Source organism: Diorhabda sublineata, chromosome 2 (genome assembly GCF_026230105.1).
Source record: "Diorhabda sublineata isolate icDioSubl1.1 chromosome 2, icDioSubl1.1, whole genome shotgun sequence".
Classification (NCBI taxonomy): domain Eukaryota; kingdom Metazoa; phylum Arthropoda; class Insecta; order Coleoptera; family Chrysomelidae; genus Diorhabda; species Diorhabda sublineata.
Genome location: NC_079475.1, coordinates 39534630 through 39557300, shown reverse-complemented (window position 1 = coordinate 39557300; position 22671 = coordinate 39534630). Strand labels below are relative to the sequence as shown.

The following is a 22671-nucleotide window of genomic DNA, read 5'->3' as shown; positions in this document are numbered from 1 at the left end:
ACGTGCGTGATTAGTCTTAGAAATCATTGGTCTAGTGAAGATTGAGTTCTCATATTAGTTAAAAATTGAGTGGCAAAGAATAAATATTTTATTGGAGTCTTTGTGTATCATTTCGTTTCCCAAATCATTAAAATAGTAAGAAAGAATCATTTGATGAAAACAATCATATATTTCCAATTAAATTTAATTCTAACAAATAATACAATTATTACAAATATAAAATATTATAACTATATTTAACTTGTAATTGTACATATATTCATATAACGTAAATTTACATTTTATACAATTAACATTTATTGAAGTTCGCCAGGAAAACATATTAAACATCAATATATTCACTATTCAAATTAAAACAAGTTTAAATAGTTTCTTGAGTATTTAATTTACTCAAAAATATGTAAAAATTGATTGAATAATTTTTATAAAAACGAACTTTTTCAATACTAGGTACATTCATCTAAAATATAGAATAATCACACTTCAATTACTATTTAAAAATGAAACGACATGCACATGTAATGGTTCTCCTTAAATAATGGTTCAGCTTTTATTAACTCCCATAGTGAGGTTATGTTATATGTAGTTGTCTTAATTAACTTTTCTAATAATTCTCACAAAAGATAACGAAACTGTAATAAAATATCAAAATGTTAAACAACATTCAAAACCACTCTTTGAATGACAACTCACGAAATATGATTGATTAAATGTAATGTGACGTACAAATATATTAAAGGCGACAAGCTGAATAGGTACTTTTATACGGAGGTCAAACAAATGTTTCTAGAATAAAATGTCAACATAATTATACAAGAAAAAAATATTTCAGTAAATGAAAATTAAGAATGATTATTATATTAGTTCTGCATATATGTTACAAATTTATGAAAATAATTCTAATTAATGACGATACACAGATCAAAATCTAGTGCAATATAATTCATTATCATTATAGGAGCAATGTTTGGTTATTTATCGATAGAAATATTCTCATTTATATAAAAAAATGTCTCAAAATTAAATGAGATCTGTTTATTATTAATTAACGATGTTTTTTCACTGTCAAATCGACGATAAAAAATTAAAATGTAGGAATAAAAGATGTAGTCTCCAATACTTTGAAATTATATTAAATACCTATCTAATGATCATTATACCCTGTTCAGTCCGATATTAATGAATTTAAAATGAAAAAAAGAACTTGGAAAATGTACAGCAACAGGACTAAGTGCGTGTGGGTTAGTTTTTATTCCAAGTATGATTCAATTAAATTATGCCCAAATTGTGATCATACGTCGTCACTAGAATATCAAATTATTTCTTTTTCTGTTTGGCCTCTTCCTTTAAATCACTTAGCCAAATAACTTTTGATCGAGTTACTACAAGAATAAGGAATGAGATGTCAGCCCTTTGACATAATAAATTCCTAACCTAATTTCGTTAGACGTTAGGGGGTTCAAGGAACTTCCGTTCAGGTATAGGAAGTGTTATAAAATCACAGTGAAATAATTGAACGAAAATTGTTTGTAGCTCACAGATTGTGAAGATATTTTTGTATATCTAATTTAATGTTAATTTTTGTAATTTTAACGATCGGATCGGTTATCTAATAATACGTAGCGTCTTACATAAATATATATATACAGGAGGTATTTCAAAGTTTCTCTAAATGTTAGTAAATTCGATCTGTTTAACAAAATAGTTCATTAACAATATAGAAATAGAAGGAATAAATATTTTAAGTATGTATTTCTGCGGATTCAGAAATAAATGAAAGAAACGTAGTCGTTTCTTTTTATTTATGAGATTCAAAACATATACTTAGTTTTATACGTGGTAGTGATTAACTATTTATAAGAAACATGGTGAAAATCATTTCGATAATTATCTTTTGACTCATTGCTATTGACGATTGCTTTTCATATAATTATTTTTGATCAATTTATTTACTTTTAAGTGGAATCATTTTACCTTTGGTATTTTTTTAGTTGAAAATGAAGTTGAAGCTTGTTGATTTTGTATAAATGTATGTAAATGTATCTGAAATATATCTAACCAACAATTGATGGTATAATTTTTAATACTAGTTAAAATATCATTACATACATTAAAAACAGATCTCAGTTGATTTTGATGGAGTACTTCAATAATAATAGAGGTAGAACTAAGCGGAATAATTTAGTCTAAATCTATTATTACAAAATAATATCTGTTTTATCATTGTAAACATACATATTATTAATATTATTCAGCTGCGTTGGAAGAAAAATGAATAAATGAATGTTTTATTACAGTCTGTACAAAAAATAATTACCCATCTATCATAGATGAATTTTATTATTGAACAAATTTCTATGCATCAAACTTTTTATACTTTTCGAGTTCGTTCTCATTTATATGCTAATCATTCAAAAATCCGCTGCCGCGAATAATTATTTCATTTTATTAGAATAAACTTTCGAAATTTTAAATGTCTCTGCAACGTTGGGTTTACAACTAAATCTGTTTCTCTCTTATAATTGGCGAAGCAAGGGGTGGGTACGTAATAAACGGCGGAAAGCGCCACGATGTTTTTAATTGGAAATAAACTTCGTATATACCTATAGGGTTGTTTTTTAGTGCTGCGAAAGTACTTTAAGGGTGGGGGAGACACATATTTTCCATCATAACACTCATTATCATATGCATATTGAATACCAATAAGTATCCAATCATATCGGAATACGCTGTCATCTAGAGGTTAGGTTAGGTTAGGTTAGATTAGGTTAAGTCAATCGTTGGAAGCTTATGAAATGAAATATTTATGTATTTCTTCCATTTATTATTATAGGTAGTCATGTAATGTAATTGTTGATAATTCATATAATGAATAAAATAACTTTTTATTTATATATAAACAAATCATAAAACAGTAAACTGAAATTATGTTGAAAAATATTACCCCCACCTTAACATAACCTATTTTATCCTCTGAAAGGATCAGAAGTGCAGCAAACAATTTTTGGAGTAAGGTTGGGGTGAAGCCCATCTTCTAAATATTTACCAAACTGGAAATTCCGGTCGACGAAAACCTCCGCCACGTCATTATCTCTGGCATTTAGGTGTAACTCATCATAGAATCAAATTGATTTTTAATTCAAAATAAGTATCCATTTATAAAAAGTCTGTATTTATATACTCAGAAGTTTTAAAATGTTCAAACAGATGGTATTATTTTTTTGCGATATATTTAGTTATTTTCTATCTTACATTTAGACAATTGACATAAGTACTAATGTTAATCTACAAGAAGCAGTATCTGTAAACAGATCCTCGAATAAAAAGAGATAAAAATTTTAACAAACGCTAAGTAAGAAAAGGGAAAGAATACTCTAGTAGAAACGGTGAAGTTCTTCCATCACGTGACTCAATCTACGATTTATCAAACACATATTTTCTACGTACTGTCTTCTTCTATCAATAGAAATCAAAAATAACAACATTAGATCGATTGTCTTCTCTACAAGATCAACTAAAAGACATACGTAGCAGTTTCTTTAAATTGACATTGACATTGACATTGACATTAAATCGTAAAAAGAGACAACGATATAAACAACTTTAGGGTGAGCTTTTTTTACTGTGTTATTTTTAGCGAATTTTTGGATTGAACAAGTATTTATTGCTAAAATTAGTTCTTTTTAGAATTAATTTGATGTTTTATGTATTTTTCACAAAAATTGTATAAAAAGCGTAAAAAAATCGTTGGATTTTCACATAATAAGAGCAGAGGAATTCAATATGAAGTACTAGGTACTATTTAGATATGAATGGCTTTGGAATCAAGCTAGGACTTTTTAAAAGTTCGTCTGTGTTGTTTCGGTTATTTTTACTTGTGTACTGCCCAGATGACGATAATATATTTATCAAAAAGTCGATTTTCAAGCTGTTTAGGAATTTTCTATTTAAGACCTTTAGTCTATCAAAAAAAAAACGTTCTAATCTAAATCAGAGGTGTAATTTCAATTTAGTTATAAGGACACTCAATTCGTAGTTTAAATATTACGTCACTAACTACGTAATTATGGAATTGGAAGCGATGTCATGAAATACTGGTCATACTAAAATTATACAGTCTAGAAATAATGAACTACAAACTAAATAATAATTAACCTAAAAAAACCATAGTGAAAACCTCCATTTTTAAAGTTAATTATTCGAGGATTTGTTTTATAATATTGATTCATTTTTCTTTCAACTAGTACACTATCATTTCTAATTCTTACGTCAAATACATACACACAAATATTTACATGATACACTCAAGGGTGGGTTTTGGTTCATAGGTAACACATTTTTGAACAACTCATTCCCGGAGTATGATTATACGTATATGAGTTATTGATTTAAAAGAATACGAAATTTAACTAAGATCTAATAAATTAATTCCAAAAATATCCAAAATCGTAGAAATTTTGACAATTCTTGATACAAAACAATCAAAAATAATAATTATAGTTCAATTTTCTTTAAATTTATTTAATTTAGAGTGATCCAATTCATTTGACAAGTTGGTATAGAAAAAAAATCTTTTCTACTTCTTATTCTATTGCCGATTTCACATGGGATACACAGCCATCCACTAATACCAGTCATCGGTATCATATTTACAAAAAGGGACTAAAGTTAGAAGAGAAGAAAAAAAATCACAAGATTCGGAATTATGTGTAAAAAAATAAGAGATAACTATACCTTAAACTGCTTTGTATCTCGTTCTAACGAATTTCATCGAATGCCCTGTCTAGTATAATTGAATCTGTGGGTAGAAACATCAAACTTAACCTAGATAATAACATGTGGATTTTGATACAAATATAATGTTTTTAGAAATCGTTATATGAATAAATTTTGAAAGTAATTGTACATTTTATAAAAGAATGTTTATATATCCGGGAAATCATTGCCCAAATTCTATTTTTCGGATTAATTGGATATATTTGGTTCTATATATAAAAATCAAATTGGTATTTTTAGCAGTACACATTTAACTTTTTTATTTTCAGTCTGAAGATCTTCACGTAGGTGCGTTTGCGTTATTGGCGTTATCATAACCTTTTATCAATGTTTCTATTATGAATTTTATTGTTATTTTGTATATACTTTCTACGTTTTGGGTGTATCTATCTCCTAACGTTAATTCTACAGCTTCCAGGAAAGGTTTCTCGATTTTCTGAAAAAGAATAACCCATCAGTTCGATTATTAAAAAGAAACATTACAAATAATGTTAAATTCATAGGTTAACATTTCTATTTACACACTTTGTGGAATATTATCGTTGATTTAAATATTCGTGTGTTAAGACTCATTTGAATGAAATCTCAGAAATGTCGTATCGTCTTAGAATCGTCGGTGTTGCAGGTTTTCAGCGGTTTCTCTGCAGCCTGGTGAATCGGTTTATCAGCTAACTATAGCGAATAATGCAACCGCAGCTATACCCGCTCACCCCCTTTTAAATTTAAAATAAACAAAAAAAACACAAAATATTCAAAAAACCACAAAATAATTTTTACAATCCCTCAAAAATAATAAAAAACTAAATCGAAAAGAGTCGTTTTTCCTTATAAGCTTCGTTTTCTTCTTGCCAAAATCTCTCCTCAGAAATAGTTAGATAAACACAACCCACAACCCCAGCCCTGCAGAAGAGCTATTCCGCTATATCAGGGCCTACTCCAACAAACCCCCCTCCTTACAAAAATCGTCCTTCTCCTACCAAACTTTAACCAACGAATCTCTCTTTTTCTCATCGTCTTTGGGATGGCCTCGTCAATAGGAGATGACCCTCTTCTTTGTGCCAAAATGGGTAAAAACTGCTTGAGGTTATTGCTTGCTATTGCCTCCATTCTAACTAAATGGTCATCTGGTGTTGGAGTCTTCCAAGGACGATATCTAACTTCTAAAGAGCTCAATTCGACAAGGTTCTGTCTGCGGATCGATTCGGTCGCGTATTTATGCTGTTCCGCGGCTCTGACTTCTTGATCGAACCCACCTATGGAACAGAATTTTTTCATGTGAGACTTCTTCTCAGGTACTTTCAGTACAAGTGCCGATCCAGCCCTAGTAATAACTTGTATGTCAATATTGAATCTGAGCTGTCTAAATGACTTCCAAGTCCGCTATTTCGTTTCTTACCTCCCGGATCACCATTAGATGGATCCTTCCTTCAAAGTCCAAGAGGAAACTTCGACAGCATACGAAGAACTTCCATAGAATTACCTCATCTTCCTAGATAATTCCCTAATTTTCAACGTAATCTCCTTTAAGCTTTTTATAATAAGAATATTGAACGTCGCATCCCAAAAAACTAACGCCATGACCTTGTCTGCAGGTGGAACGGTCTTCGCCTTCTTTTGAGCCGGTTCTCTCTATTCAGACCATTATTTTTTGTAGGATAGGGATCATGGCGGACAAGGTACAAAAATTAGTAATAAAAGAGATCTAGATTCAATTCAAAATATTGTCTTGTATTGTGTAATCATTAAGTATTTCCAGACGGTATACTCACCCAAAAATATTCCACTTTGAAGCCAGGTATCCGACGATGTGTTGCTCCCACTTGGTGGAGGTATTCAAAGAACGCGTCCAAATTGTCGAGTCCTTTGATTCCTTCATCTAAAGTATTCATAACGGTAGTGGCGTGCTCTTGGAGTTCCAAACTGTTGGCTTGTTCTTCTTTGGTTTTCAGCTCTTTGAATTTTTCGAAAAGGCTGATTAGCTCGGCGTGTTCTTCAAATAATCTGGAAAGATTAATTTTTCTTTAGATCATTTAAATCTGAAGAAAAGAAGATTGTACAAGGTTCTGAGTTGGATAATTTCGTTATTTTAACGAACGAGGTTTGTCGAGTTCTAATAACACGAAATATACCGAACGTATACGAATGAATTTTGAAAAAAATCACTATGAGGTGTTGGCCGAGATTAAATTAACAATGTAAGTGAGTTTCCCGCGGTAAATCTACGGTAAGGTAGATAGGTTTGTAAACCACGTTATGATGATAGTTTTTCTACATTGGCTACCTTCAAAAATGCCTAATTTGTGATTTTTGATAAAAATTTGACAAATTTCTTTTGTACTAAAATAAAGCAAGTGTATCGTTTTCATTTGTCCTAATCTTATTATTTACCTCGAAATATTAACTTCCACGAGCCTCTTTAGAAATCAGCTTTACAGCATCAAGAAAATTTCACTCTGATAATCTGACGGATTAAGATCAGGGCTATAAGATGAATAAATCAAAACTGCCCAATAAAATTTTCTTAATAATTGACGAGTCGTTAAAGTTATGTGCAGTCTACTGTTGTTGTCAACGAAGACCATGACTCTCTGGTCATTTTTTTTTCGATCATCTGCATCTGTACTTCACGTTAATATGTTTTTGAAGCTGGAGCCAAGATCTTTGAGAAGAAGAATCAAGCTAAGGTTTGTTAACGATCGTTTCAACACATTGATTATCCTCAAAAAGGCTTAATAATAAATAGTCAACTTGGTGGATGAGTTTGATGAAAAGAGAAGAGAAAGGAAGAAAGAAAATGGCTTTATGGAACCTCCATTATCAAAAAAGAGGACTCTAGATTATTCCATAGATTGTAACCCACAAAATTTTATTTAGATTGACTTATTAAATGATAATAGTCATATCTATTCCATCTATTGAGTAAAACCGACATTATTTTTGGAGTTTACTCCTTAAGAATCGATTTGCTTATATAAGGGGCCCGGTATGAGAAAAATGTGAGGAGTAAAGTCTATCGATGAATGACCTCGTTACATTTTTGATGCGCAACTTTCTAATTTGTCAGTGTCGACATACTTATATTGCTGTTTTTATTATAAATATCAATAATTAATATTGTTATTGTGAAGTTTTAATTTTTATCATTGTTCTCCGCTAAAGTGAACTGAAAGTATTTTCAAATAACTATGGCAGAAAGAGGTGTAGATGATATTGCCGGAACATCTAACAAACACGTGGTTGCAAGGTACGTTATAATTCATGTATTATATGTATGAGCATGTGCAATTTGTATTTATTAAATATTTTAATAATTATCGATGTAGTTCATATAAATATATATTTGAAAACAACACATAAAATTAGATAATCAACCCAATATGAATTATCGAGATTATTGACTATTGTAAAAAGTTTAATGTAAAATATTTCGTCGATTAGTTATAATAAATGTATATGAAATGAATAAATTGAATAAATATATATTTATATATGCATATTATTTTCATTAATTAACAAATTTTCCCTTTTATACAGTATCAATCTTTTTTAAGTTAAATAAACTCTTTTTGCGTCTGGTTAGACTATCGAACTTAAGGAGTAACTCCAGTCGTGCGTCGGAGCTGCCACACACAATTTTTTTATCTAACATTTCTTGTTATTGCGAAAAAGTTTCAGTAGATTCAAGTGACAAGTATGATTGACATGTATGATTATAAACTTTGCTCTACTCTGTATATATATTCAATTAAAATAAAATTTAGTATTGAAAGTCTGGAACTACATTTGAAATCAGTAGTTTGCTTATATTCTAGGGTTGTTTTCAACTAATTGCAATAAAGTTTGATTTTAGTTATCATACACTTGGTTTCAACATTTCTCCGAACAAATTCCCTCAATAAAACGATAATCCACCCATACTTGACTGATCGATACTTCATCCAGGAAATTCCAAGTAACTTTCTAAATGTCCAGATAGCATACGATTAAATTAATCCTACCCAATTATCCCTGACTTTGGGAAAAACAAAAAACCTTCTACCCGATCTTGGTGACATATTTGCACGAACCCAGACGTTTTTATCATATTTTGATATGTCGCAAATAAAGTTAATTTTATTAAAGTTCCCTATTAATTCCCTATTTTCAACAAAGTTCACTCTAGATCAGAGGTTAACATGTTAAATAAGATTGTTTTTTATTTATTTGTGATTTTAAACTTTTCTCACAGATTGTTTAGTTGCTGACAAAGGTTACCAGGTTTAACTTGTTTTTACGAGTTTACAATAATACATAATTCACCACCAAAACATCCACTTTAAATAAACATTAGGAAAACACAACTCCTTTTTAAAAAAAAATTTAAAACATAACTGAAGTGCCAATTTGCAAAAGATTATACAGAAATTAACAAAGTTCATGTTTTTGTTTGAATTGGAGGGATGCGCTTGTTTGGATTTTGTAAATTCATTTTATCTGGAAGTAAATTTTGATAGAGCCACTCGAATTTATTTTTCAATGTTAAGCTTTGCTCTATACTTGGATTTTATAACTGCAACAGCAACTTCAAAGCTCAAATTGGGATTGGGACTGGGACATTTTGATTTCAATGACAAATCCGTTGAAATGTCAATCAACTATTCTGCTTCTTTATTAATGAAATGTTCAGGCATTTAAGTTTGAAAATCTTCAGTTTTCAAAATAACCCTGTAATTTAGACAAGTGCTCAGTCAACATTTTTTTTTTCATTTCTTTTTTCAGGGTTAAATTTTCTTGTAGGAGGTGATTCAAAAATGAAAACAATCTCCATTCTTCAAACTTCAAACTTCAAACTTCAAACTTCAAACTTCAAACTTCAAACTTCAAACTTCAAACTTCAAACTTCAAACTTCAAACTTCAAACTTCAAACTTCAAACTTCAAACTTCAAACTTCAAACTTCAAACTTCAAACTTCAAACTTCAAACTTCAAACTTCAAACTTCAAACTTCAAACTTCAAACTTCAAACTTCAAACTTCAAACTTCAAACTTCAAACTTCAAACTTCAAACTTCAAACTTCAAACTTCAAACTTCAAACTTCAAACTTCAAACTTCGAACCTCAAACTTCAAACTTCAAACCTGGCAGTAGGTCGTTTGGGAACCACTGCTCTAAATTATACATTGAATTCCCTTTATTTCAAATTGAAATTGAATATCTAAATGAACATACTCGTTTTAATAATTTTGAATCGTTTGCAATTATCACGGAATGAAATATCAACCAGCCTTTGAAGTTATCGCGAATAAACAATGTTTTCTTTCCAGTTCATCTGCTATAAAAAAACCCAATTAAACAGAAAATTTCATAGTTCTTTGACTGCAACGAACCTATTATATTCAACTGGATAAATCATTTTGATTTTTTTATCAGAACAACCACAAAAGAGAAGTTTATATTGTTCCCTCCACCTTGAAAATCAAGAGCTCAATAAAATTTCAAATGAACCTATAAAATTTCTCACCGAACTGATTAGATTAGATTCGAAGTGGCTATTTCTCTATCCCTTCTGTAACCTTCTCACATCAATTGCGATTCTCCAACAACTTACGGATCTCATTGGTTGTGGAAGAAGTAGGATAAAATTAAATAGTGATAAGTATTGGTAAAAAGAGGAACGAGTTTTGTAATGTTGAGGTTATGTTGGTCTTAATTTTTTTAATAAAGAGGTAAAAGCAATAGTTTGATTCACCTCAACATTACGTACCCTTTTTGTTATAGCGAACAACTTCTACTAATATAAGATTTTTTCGTAAAAGAAGGTAGGTAAATACGAGGTCTGGCTATTAAATAACGAGACGTTTTTTCCATTGATCGAAGCAGTGCTGGAAGTCTTCTTTGGTGAGTGCCTTTAGTAGCTCTGCCGTTTTTTGCTTTACCGCTTCCATCGACTCAAATCGGGTCCATTTCAAAGCAAATCTTTATCTAATCTTTCAAGGAAATCTGAGCAGACCGTTGACGTAAGAGCTTTTGGTCAGCAGTCAGATTTTTTGGCTCCAACTTCGCACATACTTTTGCAATGTGTAATTCCTCGTGTAAACTTTTTCTAACCGTTTATTTATCAGCGTTTACATCAATTTAGTTGATTTTGGTCACTGTTTCTGGAGCTGAAACATTCACAGGGCGACCTGGGCGCTGGTCATCTTCAGTACTCTCTCGGCACTCAGTAAAGCGCTTACACCACTCAACAAACGCGCACAAGATAGAGAATTGTCCCTTTTGCAACAATTTAAAGCACTTCGAACAAAAGAAATGAAAATATATATGCCTTAGGAAGACCTCCAAATTCATGGACATCAACATCTCAAGGATTACAAATTGGAAACTACAGGCCTAAGGCCTAAAATACATCGATGGAAACATCTTCACGACGCTATTTTTGTTCCATTGTGAGCAACCGCTGCACCCATCTTGCGCACAGCTTTATCATGTCCAAATTTTCAGTTGAAATACGGTGTACTGCATTTTTGAAATACCTACTATGTCTGGCAGATCACGAACTTTCAATCTACCATCATCCAGTACTTCTTTGAGGATTTTCTCCAATATTTTTGGAGTCGTCCATTGCGCTTCTGGTCTTCGCAGGTCGTACAGCCTCGCTTAAACTCTTCTACACAACTTTTTACTGTTGATAACGAAGGAGTAGTCTCAGTCAGAGTAGAATCTAGGTCAGCTTTTATATTGGTTGGGATAATGCTTTTCAAATAGAAGTTTTGTATCACATAACGAAGACCAATTTTTTCCATATTTACAAAGTCATTGAAAACGTTTGCTATTAATGGCTGCCAAACAAATACTAAACAACGTGGCGTCTTCAAACTTGAAACATGAACTTTCTGGTATTTTTCAAGCAACTACCGCCATCTCTAGGTCAGGTCCGTGCTCGTAGGTGATCAAGATTCGATGTTATTAAAAATGAAACTATATTTGCACATGCTTTGGCCAATTATTTTGTATGTAAATCCAAACAACTGGAAATAAAAATAGTAAATACTAGGCGATAACAGTCCACCGGTCAATATTAATCGTTTTATTTCGTGTTTCCTTCAACCCATTTCCTTTTATAACAATCCGTTGATTGTTTCCTCATAAATAAAACCGGAGTATAACGATTATCAACGTTTATTTCCATGGACATTTGGAAATAATAGTTTTTTCAATGAATATTATTAAATTTAAACATAAATTTTAAATTCTGTGTTCGTGGAACATAGATAAATTCTGAATATGTCAAATATATCCTCGGGGACTCTTCCACAAAGAATAGAACGGTCTATTTTCATTGACCCCACACAATCAAATTCTGTGACGGCACAAATTACAACATCACCATCCCAAGAAAACTACTCACACTTCACTTACTTTAAACTATAAAGTGAAGTGATGTCGTTGATTTGTGACGTCAGAAGACAGTTTGAAAGATATGGTTAAGTACACCATCCTGTGCTTTGTGGAGGAGTCCTTGCGTGGGACTTCGATGAGGATTTTGAATTCTGCGTATGCGCATTCGTTCTTCTTGCTTTATTTTGTGATATTTACCTAGGATAACTTAACCTAACCTAACCTAACCTAACCTAACAAACTAACCTCTAACCTATGATTGTTTCTAATTTAAAATCGTGTTAGTCGATTTTGTATTCGCAAATATCAAAAATAAATTTGAATTATTATTATATTTAATTTATTTTCCTAGCTAGTTTGAATGTCAATCTAAACGTTTATAAATCGATATTCAGAATTTTTTAAAGACAAATCGTATTTTTTGAAGTTGATTTTTGGCAATAAATTTTTAGCAAGAAATTCGTAAAAAACTAGCAATTGAAATAGAAAATGAAAAATAAATATATGGAAAAAGTATTCTATATTATATTAAATCATAAGCTATTCAAATAATATTTTATAATACACGAAAACATGGATAAAAGCTCGAAATGGGTTTTTCATTTCGTGCCCTATCTGTTTACACATTTGATATAAATCCGTATTTTTTCACGTTTTTAGAATTTACATACACGTGGTTAATATAAGAGTACATATTAAAATGGTAAAAACCAGTCACGCAAAATGTTTTATAATATTTTTGTTTTTGGAATTTTCTTTAAATGCCGGATTTAAAAGTAAGAAAATTATTATTTATTTATTTCTATAATTATCTTTTAGCAAATTCAGGCGCTTTCGTGACCGAAACGGCGTGCTTTAGGCTTGCTCTGGGGTGTAAAAAAGTCCTACAAGAATTGATGGCTGCAAGGTCTAGCTCGCTTGGGTGCCCGATCACCCTTCGATGGGATCCGCAAATCCATCGATTAGCCCAGAATCCATTCTTTAAGTAGCAATAATGTTTATTACGTCTCTAAACGGTCTGTTCGCAAGGATGGAGACAAACCAAATGAATACTCTACTTGAATAGGCGCGAAATTCGATTGGTGACGGATATGACGGATGATCCGCGATATCCTTGGTGCATGTAGAAGGAAAAAATTGTAGATCATGTCATCTATTAGTACCCCGCACTCATACGGGCGTGTATCAAACATTTGGACAACCCCAAAGTTTGTCGAGTGGCTTCAAAAGTTTCAAACCTCGTCCTTCGGTAATTTCAAATTGGAAAACTTACCTCATCTCATCAATCGTCAGTGTCACGTGGTTCATCTGGTCGATTGTGAGCAAAAGCAGCATCATTGATTCATTAACAACGAACCAAAGTTGCTATAGATTATCGATAAAGTTATATAGTATCCAGAACGCTTATTATTCTATGGAAAAGAAAACACAACAATCAATCGAATATAGCTTTGTATTACTTCATCTCACATCGAGTCCTGGTACCACAGAATTAATATTTAAGGTTAGAGAGAACGGCGTGTAAGTAGAATTTGGTCTACCACTCTCTATCTCTTTCTACTCGCTGTTAGAATCAAAGATTGCTATCCTCTTCCATTACCATTTCCACCATTCGAAACTTCGATTTTAGAATTAGAATAGAAAAAGATGAACAGTTGTATGGCGATGTTCTTTTTCTTTTTATTGGCAGTTTTATAAGCTCTCTCTATTTATAATATTAAGTCTATGTCTTTGATTCGGGCTCAAAAACCAATAATGATGGGATGTTGATCGAGGCGAGGCGATGTTGTTTGTTTTTGTTTAGCTACTGTCTAATAGATGGATTTGTCGTTTGTGTACAACGAGAACTAGATTAGACGTTAAAGTATAGCACTGAAATATTATTAAAAAATTGAATAACGGGAACTGATTTATTAGAAGAGGTTCGGAACATATTGTAGTAGTAGACTTTTGAGTTGCTAGATTAATCTAAGTTTTATAAATAACTAACTATTCATATAGTAGGCTCTTCAATTTTTGTATGACTTTAGCTAAAAAAGAAGAGCCACTTATCTTTCAAATAGGTGAAAAACTGCTTAAGCATGAAGGAATTTTAGAAGTCTTGAAGCCAGTTTTCAAAGTAATATTGAAAAATTTGTTTGAAAGCGGAGAAGACGATTTACTGAAACTGTTTGGTAAGTAACGTCATCATCCAGTACTTTATCATAGATATAAATGTTTACTACTTAACTATCGCGCAAAAAGTTTAGTATTTGCAACCAAATAATCAACTATCAACATCATTGCACCTACATACAAACTCTGACATCTTCTTATCAACAGATAAGTTTTTCTATTTATTTCCTTGCTCTGGGTGAGTTTTAGTTGTTTGTTTACCTCTCTGCATGTCCTACGATCTTAAATTTCGTATTGCTGCACTCCTAATTAAGTTTCCTGAGATCTTCTGCCATTTGGTTTATCTTTTTATTCCGTTGTCTTGTTATCTTCATAAATATTATGATATTATTTTTTGTTTTAGACAAAGATCATAAAGTTGCAGACGTCCCATTCGTTATATCCAAGAAAAAATCTTCACTAAAAGATGAACACCCTCTTCTTTACAAATTATTGAAAGAGTTATCTAAAATGATAGAGAAAAAAATTCGATAAATAAACTTGCTTAAAAACATTGCGTGCTCACCCGATGAAGCTACGAGGAATGTTTTTTCTTTAATTAATATTAATTTTGATTAATTTATAGACAGTACCTAGCAAAAGCATTAAATTATTTCTATTATTGACAATTGATATTTCATTTAAACACCACTAGGGGATCCCATGACGACTACTTTTTACATCAGGGAGAAAAAAATACTAAACACCACTTTATATCAATAAGGACGTCACGAAAAATGTATTGTTTAAACAATAAGAATAGATAATTTACCAGCAACTTCCTGATGATAAAAAACGGTTCTTAATATTTTACTGAAACAAGTGAAAATTGATTATTTTCATTTAAAACATTTACTGAAACTAAAAACTCCAAAATTAATCGAATATATAATATAATGAGCTCTAGACTAGTCCAAAAGAAATAACCAGGGCCGGATTAAGCTAGTGGCTTGGGGGGGGCTATAGCCCGGGCCCCAGGTCCAAGAGGGCCCCATCATTTGGAAGTCATTCTGTATTTTTTGATGTGTTGATACCACAAATCTAACTTATTGATATTATTTTGTGAATTTTTCCGGGTTTTCGAATTCCTTAAGGGGGCTCTGTCATTATTTTAGCCCCGGGCCTTATGAATCTTAATCCGGCCCTGGAAATAACCAAATCTTGCGGGTCCCAATGTTGGAATAAATTTAGCATTTAGAAAATTAAGACACCAAAGAAACACCCGTTGAAAAACAGAAGATTTTTTAGGCGTAGTTTCAATTTGAAATCCACAAATCAAATTACAGACATAATAAAAAATATTAACAATAACAAGGCTCCTAATATAGAAATTCCTTTGGAGAATATATGATAAATAATTCATTTAAAGCAACAGAAAAAAATTGTTGCAATAAAACCAATCTAGAAAAATCAGACGACAAAAACTCAAATTTTACAGGCGATTTTTCTTTTTTTTCCACTTTGGAAACACTCTTGAGAAGGTCTGAAATTCTGAAATATTTGATAAAATATTCAATCATCCCTAGAAAACACACAAAAATATTTAAGTTACTGTTGCAAAATAAATTTATAAATCTTTTGAAAAAGATCACGTTGTGTCTTTCTTGATCCAGCCAATGCTTTCGCCTCTGTGAGGCATTCGCAGTTGTTGCGGGATTTTGGATTCCGTAGGGCGTCTTAGAGACTTGTTTAATCGTACTACTTAACAAAAAAGGAAAGAAGATTAGGGTGTTCTTTTTGGTAACCCTCAGAAGACGGTGATTGACCTCTTTACCCTTTATATAAACAGTTTCTCGAACAACCCTTGGGCGAAAAGGTATTTTTACTGCTGAGATTGTCTTAAAACTACAAACTTTCAGCTGAAAATTGTAGAAAAAAATAATAATGCTTTTGATATGTAATATTAAAAAGTTTCAAAGCTACGACAGGTTTCATCTGTATATTTTTCTCTTCGAAACCCTGCTATTTCTTTTAGATATTTTTGGCGCCATATAATGATTTCCCCTTTTCCAAAAATGGCGTTTTTGCTCTTTCTTTAGATACCAGTTCATCTTGTTAAACTGTTTGGTTGTATCAATAAATAAGTTCATATGCATTGGTTTTAAATATATACCCTGTAAATTGTTTATCTCTTCAGATAAAGATAAAGAACCACCCCTCATTGAGTTAGCTGAAAAATTATTTGATCATGAAGGACTTTCAGAAGTCTTGAAACCAATTTTGAAAATATTATTGAAAACATTGATTGAAAAAGGAGAAGACGCTGTATTGGATCTGTTTGGTAAGTAAATTGATTCTTTTTATTGAAAATTATGAAGATGATCAAAAATTTAGTAAAGATTATCAAATAAAAGAGAAGAATTTATGTTTACTTCATCGATGAATCATCTTGATTAGTTCCAAAAAACATTTTGTGTTTTTAAGCTAATTTTCCATCGAAAGAGACTTAGGATCAAGGCAATTTTTCAAGAAAAGCATATAAAAGTCTGAAAAGTAAAAAGTTCAAGAAACCTTATCACTTTGAACAGTTTAGAAATGCTATAGGTGATGAGAAACGTCAAAACTTATGCTAATTAGATCAAAATTCTTCTGTAACAGTTCCCCTTGACATATAATTTATTTCCAATCGTATTCTGTAACTCCACGCGAGTCTTATCTTCAAACATTAGGGCTCTTGAGGAATGCGTCTTCTTGTTGCATGCTACAAAAGCCAATGTCGAAGAAACATCGTGGCTTGCAAATTTCAAAGCATTTGGTCTATCGGCTGATCAAGTAACTTTAGCAGTAGCTTAATAGGAAAGAACATTGTATCAGAAAAGCCCACGGACTAGTCTACTAACAAATATAAGGGCGAATGATGGTGCCTGATTTATTTACGAATATTCAAAGGGAGAATCCTAAGTACCAGTTAGATTGAGTACAAACTGCAACGATCCATAGGCAAACCATTTTTTATTGTTGTTTATTGGTGGGTTCCTCGTGGAATGCGCTTCTGAGGTTTTTTTTATTTTGTTTTTGATACTATCTTAATCTCTAAATCGTATTTTTCTACAAGTCACGTTTTACTTTATTGTTTTTATAATTTGAGGTCCATTCCGTGAGCGACAATCTTCTTCAAATCAACTTCATCACCGAAATATTCACTTTTCAAAACAAATACAAACAAATCATAAACTAGAAACTGTTTTGGCGCACCAATAATGTTCGGAATCCATCGTGTTCGAATACAAGCTAAAACAGTCTGTCATTTGACGCAAGGTGCGACATATTAGCGCATAATTCTTGACAAAATGTGCGACATTTTAAAAATATTATAGCATGCGACCCTTTGGTATTCATTATAGTGTTGTCCCAGTGTGAAAGGACCCTCAGTGTCGATACAAGCTAAAACAGTCTGTCATTTGACGCAAGGTGCGACATATTAGCGCACAATTCTTGACAAAATGTGCGACATTTTAAAAATATTATAGCATGCGACCCTTTGGTATTCATTATAGTGTTGTCCCAGTGTGAAAGGACCCTCAGCGTCGATACAAGCTAAAACAGTCTGTCATTTGACGCAAGGTGCGACATATTAGCGCATAATTCTTGACAAAATGTGCGACATTTTAAAAATATTATAGCATGCGACCCTTTGGTATTCATTATAGTGTTGTCCCAGTGTGAAAGGACCCTCAGCGTCGATACAAGCTAAAACAGTCTGTCATTTGACGCAAGGTGCGACATATTAGCGCACAATTCTTGACAAAATGTGCGACATTTTAAAAATATTATAGCATGCGACCCTTTGGTATTCATTATAGTGTTGCCCCAGTGTGAAAGGACCCTCAGCGTCGATACAAGCTAAAACAGTCTGTCATTTGACGCAAGGTGCGACATATTAGCGCACAATTCTTGACAAAATGTGCGACATTTTAAAAATATTATAGCATGCGACCCTTTGGTATTCATTATAGTGTTGCCCCAGTGTGAAAGGACCCTCAGCGTCGATACAAGCTAAAACAGTCTGTCATTTGACGCAAGGTGCGACATATTAGCGCATAATTCTTGACAAAATGTGCGACATTTTAAAAATATTATAGCATGCGACCCTTTGGTATTCATTATAGTGTTGCCCCAGTGTGAAAGGACCCTCAGCGTCGATACAAGCTAAAACAGTCTGTCATTTGACGCAAGGTGCGACATATTAGCGCACAATTCTTGACAAAATGTGCGACATTTTAAAAATATTATAGCATGCGATCCTTTGGTATTCATTATAGTGTTGCCCCAGTGTGAAAGGACCCTCAGCGTCGATACAAGCTAAAACATTGTGCCATTTGACGCAAGGTGCGACATATTAGCGCACAATTCTTGACAAAATGTGCGACATTTTAAAAATATTATAGCATGCGACCCTTTGGTATTCATTATAGTGTTGTCCCAGTGTGAAAGGACCCTCAGCGTCGATACAAGCTAAAACAGTCTGTCATTTGACGCAAGGTGCGACATATTAGCGCACAATTCTTGACAAAATGTGCGACATTTTAAAAATATTATAGCATGCGACCCTTTGGTATTCATTATAGTGTTGCCCCAGTGTGAAAGGACCCTCAGCGTCGATACAAGCTAAAACATTGTGTCATTTGACGCAAGGTGCGACATATTAGCGCATAATTCTTGACAAAATGTGCGACATTTTAAAAATATTATAGCATGCGACCCTTTGGTATTCATTATAGTGTTGTCCCAGTGTGAAAGGACCCTCAGCGTCGATACAAGCTAAAACAGTCTGTCATTTGACGCAAGGTGCGACATATTAGCGCACAATTCTTGACAAAATGTGCGACATTTTAAAAATATTATAGCATGCGACCCTTTGGTATTCATTATAGTGTTGTCCCAGTGTGAAAGGACCCTCAGCGTCGATACAAGCTAAAACAGTCTGTCATTTGACGCAAGGTGCGACATATTAGCGCACAATTCTTGACAAAATGTGCGACATTTTAAAAATATTATAGCATGCGACCCTTTGGTATTCATTATAGTGTTGCCCCAGTGTGAAAGGACCCTCAGCGTCGATACAAGCTAAAACATTGTGTCATTTGACGCAAGGTGCGACATATTAGCGCATAATTCTTGACAAAATGTGCGACATTTTAAAAATATTATAGCATGCGACCCTTTGGTATTCATTATAGTGTTGTCCCAGTGTGAAAGGACCCTCAGCGTCGATACAAGCTAAAACAGTCTGTCATTTGACGCAAGGTGCGACATATTAGCGCACAATTCTTGACAAAATGTGCGACATTTTAAAAATATTATAGCATGCGACCCTTTGGTATTCATTATAGTGTTGTCCCAGTGTGAAAGGACCCTCAGCGTCGATACAAGCTAAAACATTGTGCCATTTGACGCAAGGTGCGACATATTAGCGCATAATTCTTGACAAAATGTGCGACATTTTAAAAATATTATAGCATGCGACCCTTTGGTATTCATTATAGTGTTGCCCCAGTGTGAAAGGACCCTCAGCGTCGATACAAGCTAAAACATTGTGCCATTTGACGCAAGGTGCGACATATTAGCGCACAATTCTTGACAAAATGTGCGACATTTCAAAAATATTATAGCATGCGACCCTTTGGTATTCATTATAGTGTTGCCCTAGTGTGAAAGGACCCTCAGCGTCTTCCACGTCCTTTGATCTCTTTATTTCCTACTGCTGCTAATCCTAAATAAATTTTATGCTATGGGAATTTGCTAGCTTCTTCAAGATTGGCTTGTTATTGTATCTGTGACATCTTCTATAATTTTCTGCCACTAGTGATTAAGCACTTTAATGTCGAAGGCAGTTTTTTCCTTTCCTGTCCAATCCATTGTATCTTGGTCTTTCTTTTTGCGTTTTGATTGGTTTCTCATTATTCTTTCAAGTTCCAAAATGTCTATATCATCAATCCATTGTACTCTTGTCCATTTCGTTGAAAAGTCCAACTGTGTGAAAACTTTTTATGAATGTTTGATAAAGTGTGGTTCAAAAAATATTTTTTCACTAAATTGTTCTCAATACTTTTCCAAAAATGTTTTAATTTTATAAATTAAATCTAAAGTAACATTTAACAATAACAATTAATCTAAAAGTAACAGAACCAAGAAGAAAATGTCTTTTTTATGTATACAAGAGCAAGAAAAAGAATCTGAGTGTAGCTAACAACATTAAGACACAATTTAACCACTTGATTAATATACAACAATAACAGTGTTTGACAAAGTTATTGCCATCAGAAATTAAAAGTGTATTCAGTCTCTGAAGACGATAACTTGGTTATCGAAACGAGTGTTCGTGAACAGAAATTTAGAAAATTTAGTATGCTTGTTATTATATCTATCGAGTTTTTTTGTTTCAGATAAGGATTCAAAAGATGATCCGTTAAGTTCACTAGTCGGTGAATACCCTTCCCTTAAAAAATTATTCAAAGAATTATCTAAAGTGATTGAAAATGAAAACGAAAATGTACAAATTTCCGTACCGGTCGTGGTTGAAAAACATTATCCACCAAATTGGAGGGATTATTATTATACTATATTGGAGGATCGTGGTAGAAACGTCGAATGCCTTATACCTGGAGATTGTTACGAAACATGCTTTTGGTGTTAATGTGTTAAAATTTCAATATTATTAGTATTTATTCAATAAATTCTTCTACTTACATTCAATATTTAAATCAAATTATTTGTATTTATTGGATTCCATTCCAAATAAAAACCATTTTCAAATACTGTATTTGGATGTGAGTTTTTTTGTTGTTGGGTTTTGGGTTTTGAGTTTTGGGTTTTGGGTTTTGGACGTGCTTAAAATGAATGGGTATAAATAAACGGACCTTTTGCTTGTTTTGCTAATCAACTTCTCCACTTAAACAGCCGTGAATTCCGGCTGGTGACTGGGTTTTACCTCCTCTGGTGCATGGAGGACGAGGAAACAGCAGACCACGTCATCAGTGAGCGCCCAGCATTTACTCTAGTGGGGTTAAAACACTTGAGCAAGCCTCTTTGACACTTTGACTTTGACTTTCAAAGATTCAGGTGCCTGATTAGGTTTTCAAAGGTAGTTTTACGTGAATGCCCACCTAATTATGATAAATGTTAGGATAGAGGCAAATTATTATTCACTAAGAAAATTGAATAAAAGTTATAGCTAAATCTGTTTTGGAATTTGTTCAAATTAACTTAACCTCACCTATTTTAACCTAATCAATAAATGGATCCGTTCCACGATTAACAACATCAAAAGACAAGTTCCAGTTGGATTTTAAATGAAAGTTGAATAAATAAAAATGGAAATAACAATGATTTTTGATTTTTTTTCTGTCCAGCCAAACCCCATCTCTTAGATATAAACCCTTAAAATAAAACCTTTCGTTTTATTTATGAATCCGGTTCAAAACGCAAGCTGAACTAAAAATCAAAACTATTGGTAAAACCGGTACTAATTCGGGAATTCGATAAATGGATTATACGACCTCGAAAATGCTAAACTAACATATTTTTGTACATTTATTTCAATACAATTGTTATTTGAAGAATTTTTTTGTTTTGGCTCACAGTGTATAATTTAAAATCAAAATGAACTCAAAAATCGATCGAAATAATCAAAAATCATTACGAAATTAATCATGAATTGTTTTTTATGGTATCTATGAAATAAATTATCTTGAAACAAGAAGCTCTGACTATCGTTTTGATAATCCCAAATCAAGTAGTAAATCATTCGATTCCTCATGATCCATAAAATGGTTCTCGCTGAAACTGGAACATTGTTCCTCGGAGTTTCCTGAAGAACTGTTTTCGATCTTACGTTTTTCCTTATTGAAATAATTTTCAGTCATGGGGAACGTTTGACTTGGTCTTCTGAGATCAAAACATAATTTATTGAGAAGGGTGAACAATCCGTTGAGTTAAGGATGCGCTAACTTGAGACGGGGATATTTCAGGTAAACGAAAAGGTAGTCCGAGTACATAATACAACTTATGACAAGTTCTTTGTTTAGTTTATTACCTAGAATTTACTACCTAATCCACTTTAACTAGTAACATAATAAAATTCGGATCTGGAATCAATTTAAATTGTTTAAAAAACTCAGCAACATTTTACATGGATGGAACTTTTGAATAATAAAATGTTTGAGTGCAATATACTGTAAATATATATTTGATTTTTGTTTTTCATTTCAAACACAACAAAACATTAAAATCCCGAGACGCGTAATCTTCCGAGTTGTCTAATCTTCATGAAAACCACGATCACGAGTTGGCACACGTCCATTGTGAAGTATTAATATGACTTAACCTAACAAAATAACAGAATTCTCTTCTGATAATTGAAGG

The 22671-nt window shown here is 32.4% G+C and overlaps 2 protein-coding genes across 3 annotated transcripts in view; one reads left to right on the top strand and one right to left on the bottom strand.

Annotated features, from left to right (window-relative positions):
- Positions 1-149: 149 nt before the first annotated feature.
- Positions 150-22671, bottom strand: part of LOC130452921 (neuroglobin-like) — an 87802-nt gene continuing 65280 nt past the window's right edge. The window contains exons 3-4 of the mRNA XM_056792449.1: positions 6546-6777; positions 150-5212 (exon numbers count right to left, since the gene is read on the bottom strand). Of these exons, the coding sequence (XP_056648427.1) occupies positions 5057-5212; positions 6546-6777 (388 nt within the window). The 3' untranslated portion in view covers positions 150-5056. The remainder of the gene's footprint in view (positions 5213-6545; positions 6778-22671) is intronic.
- LOC130452920 (uncharacterized) lies at positions 12760-22494 on the top strand. 2 transcript variants are annotated; one of them, XM_056792448.1, is made up of 4 exons: positions 12760-12929; positions 14184-14327; positions 16445-16588; positions 20694-22494. In XM_056792448.1, the coding sequence occupies exons 1-4, from the start codon at positions 12854-12856 to the stop codon at positions 20942-20944; spliced, it is 615 nt and encodes a 204-aa protein (XP_056648426.1). In that variant the 5' UTR covers positions 12760-12853; the 3' UTR covers positions 20945-22494. The 2 variants fall into 2 exon arrangements, 1 of the variants encoding a protein (XP_056648426.1); XR_008911007.1 differs by having other exon boundaries at positions 12777-12929; positions 14672-16588; positions 20694-21594.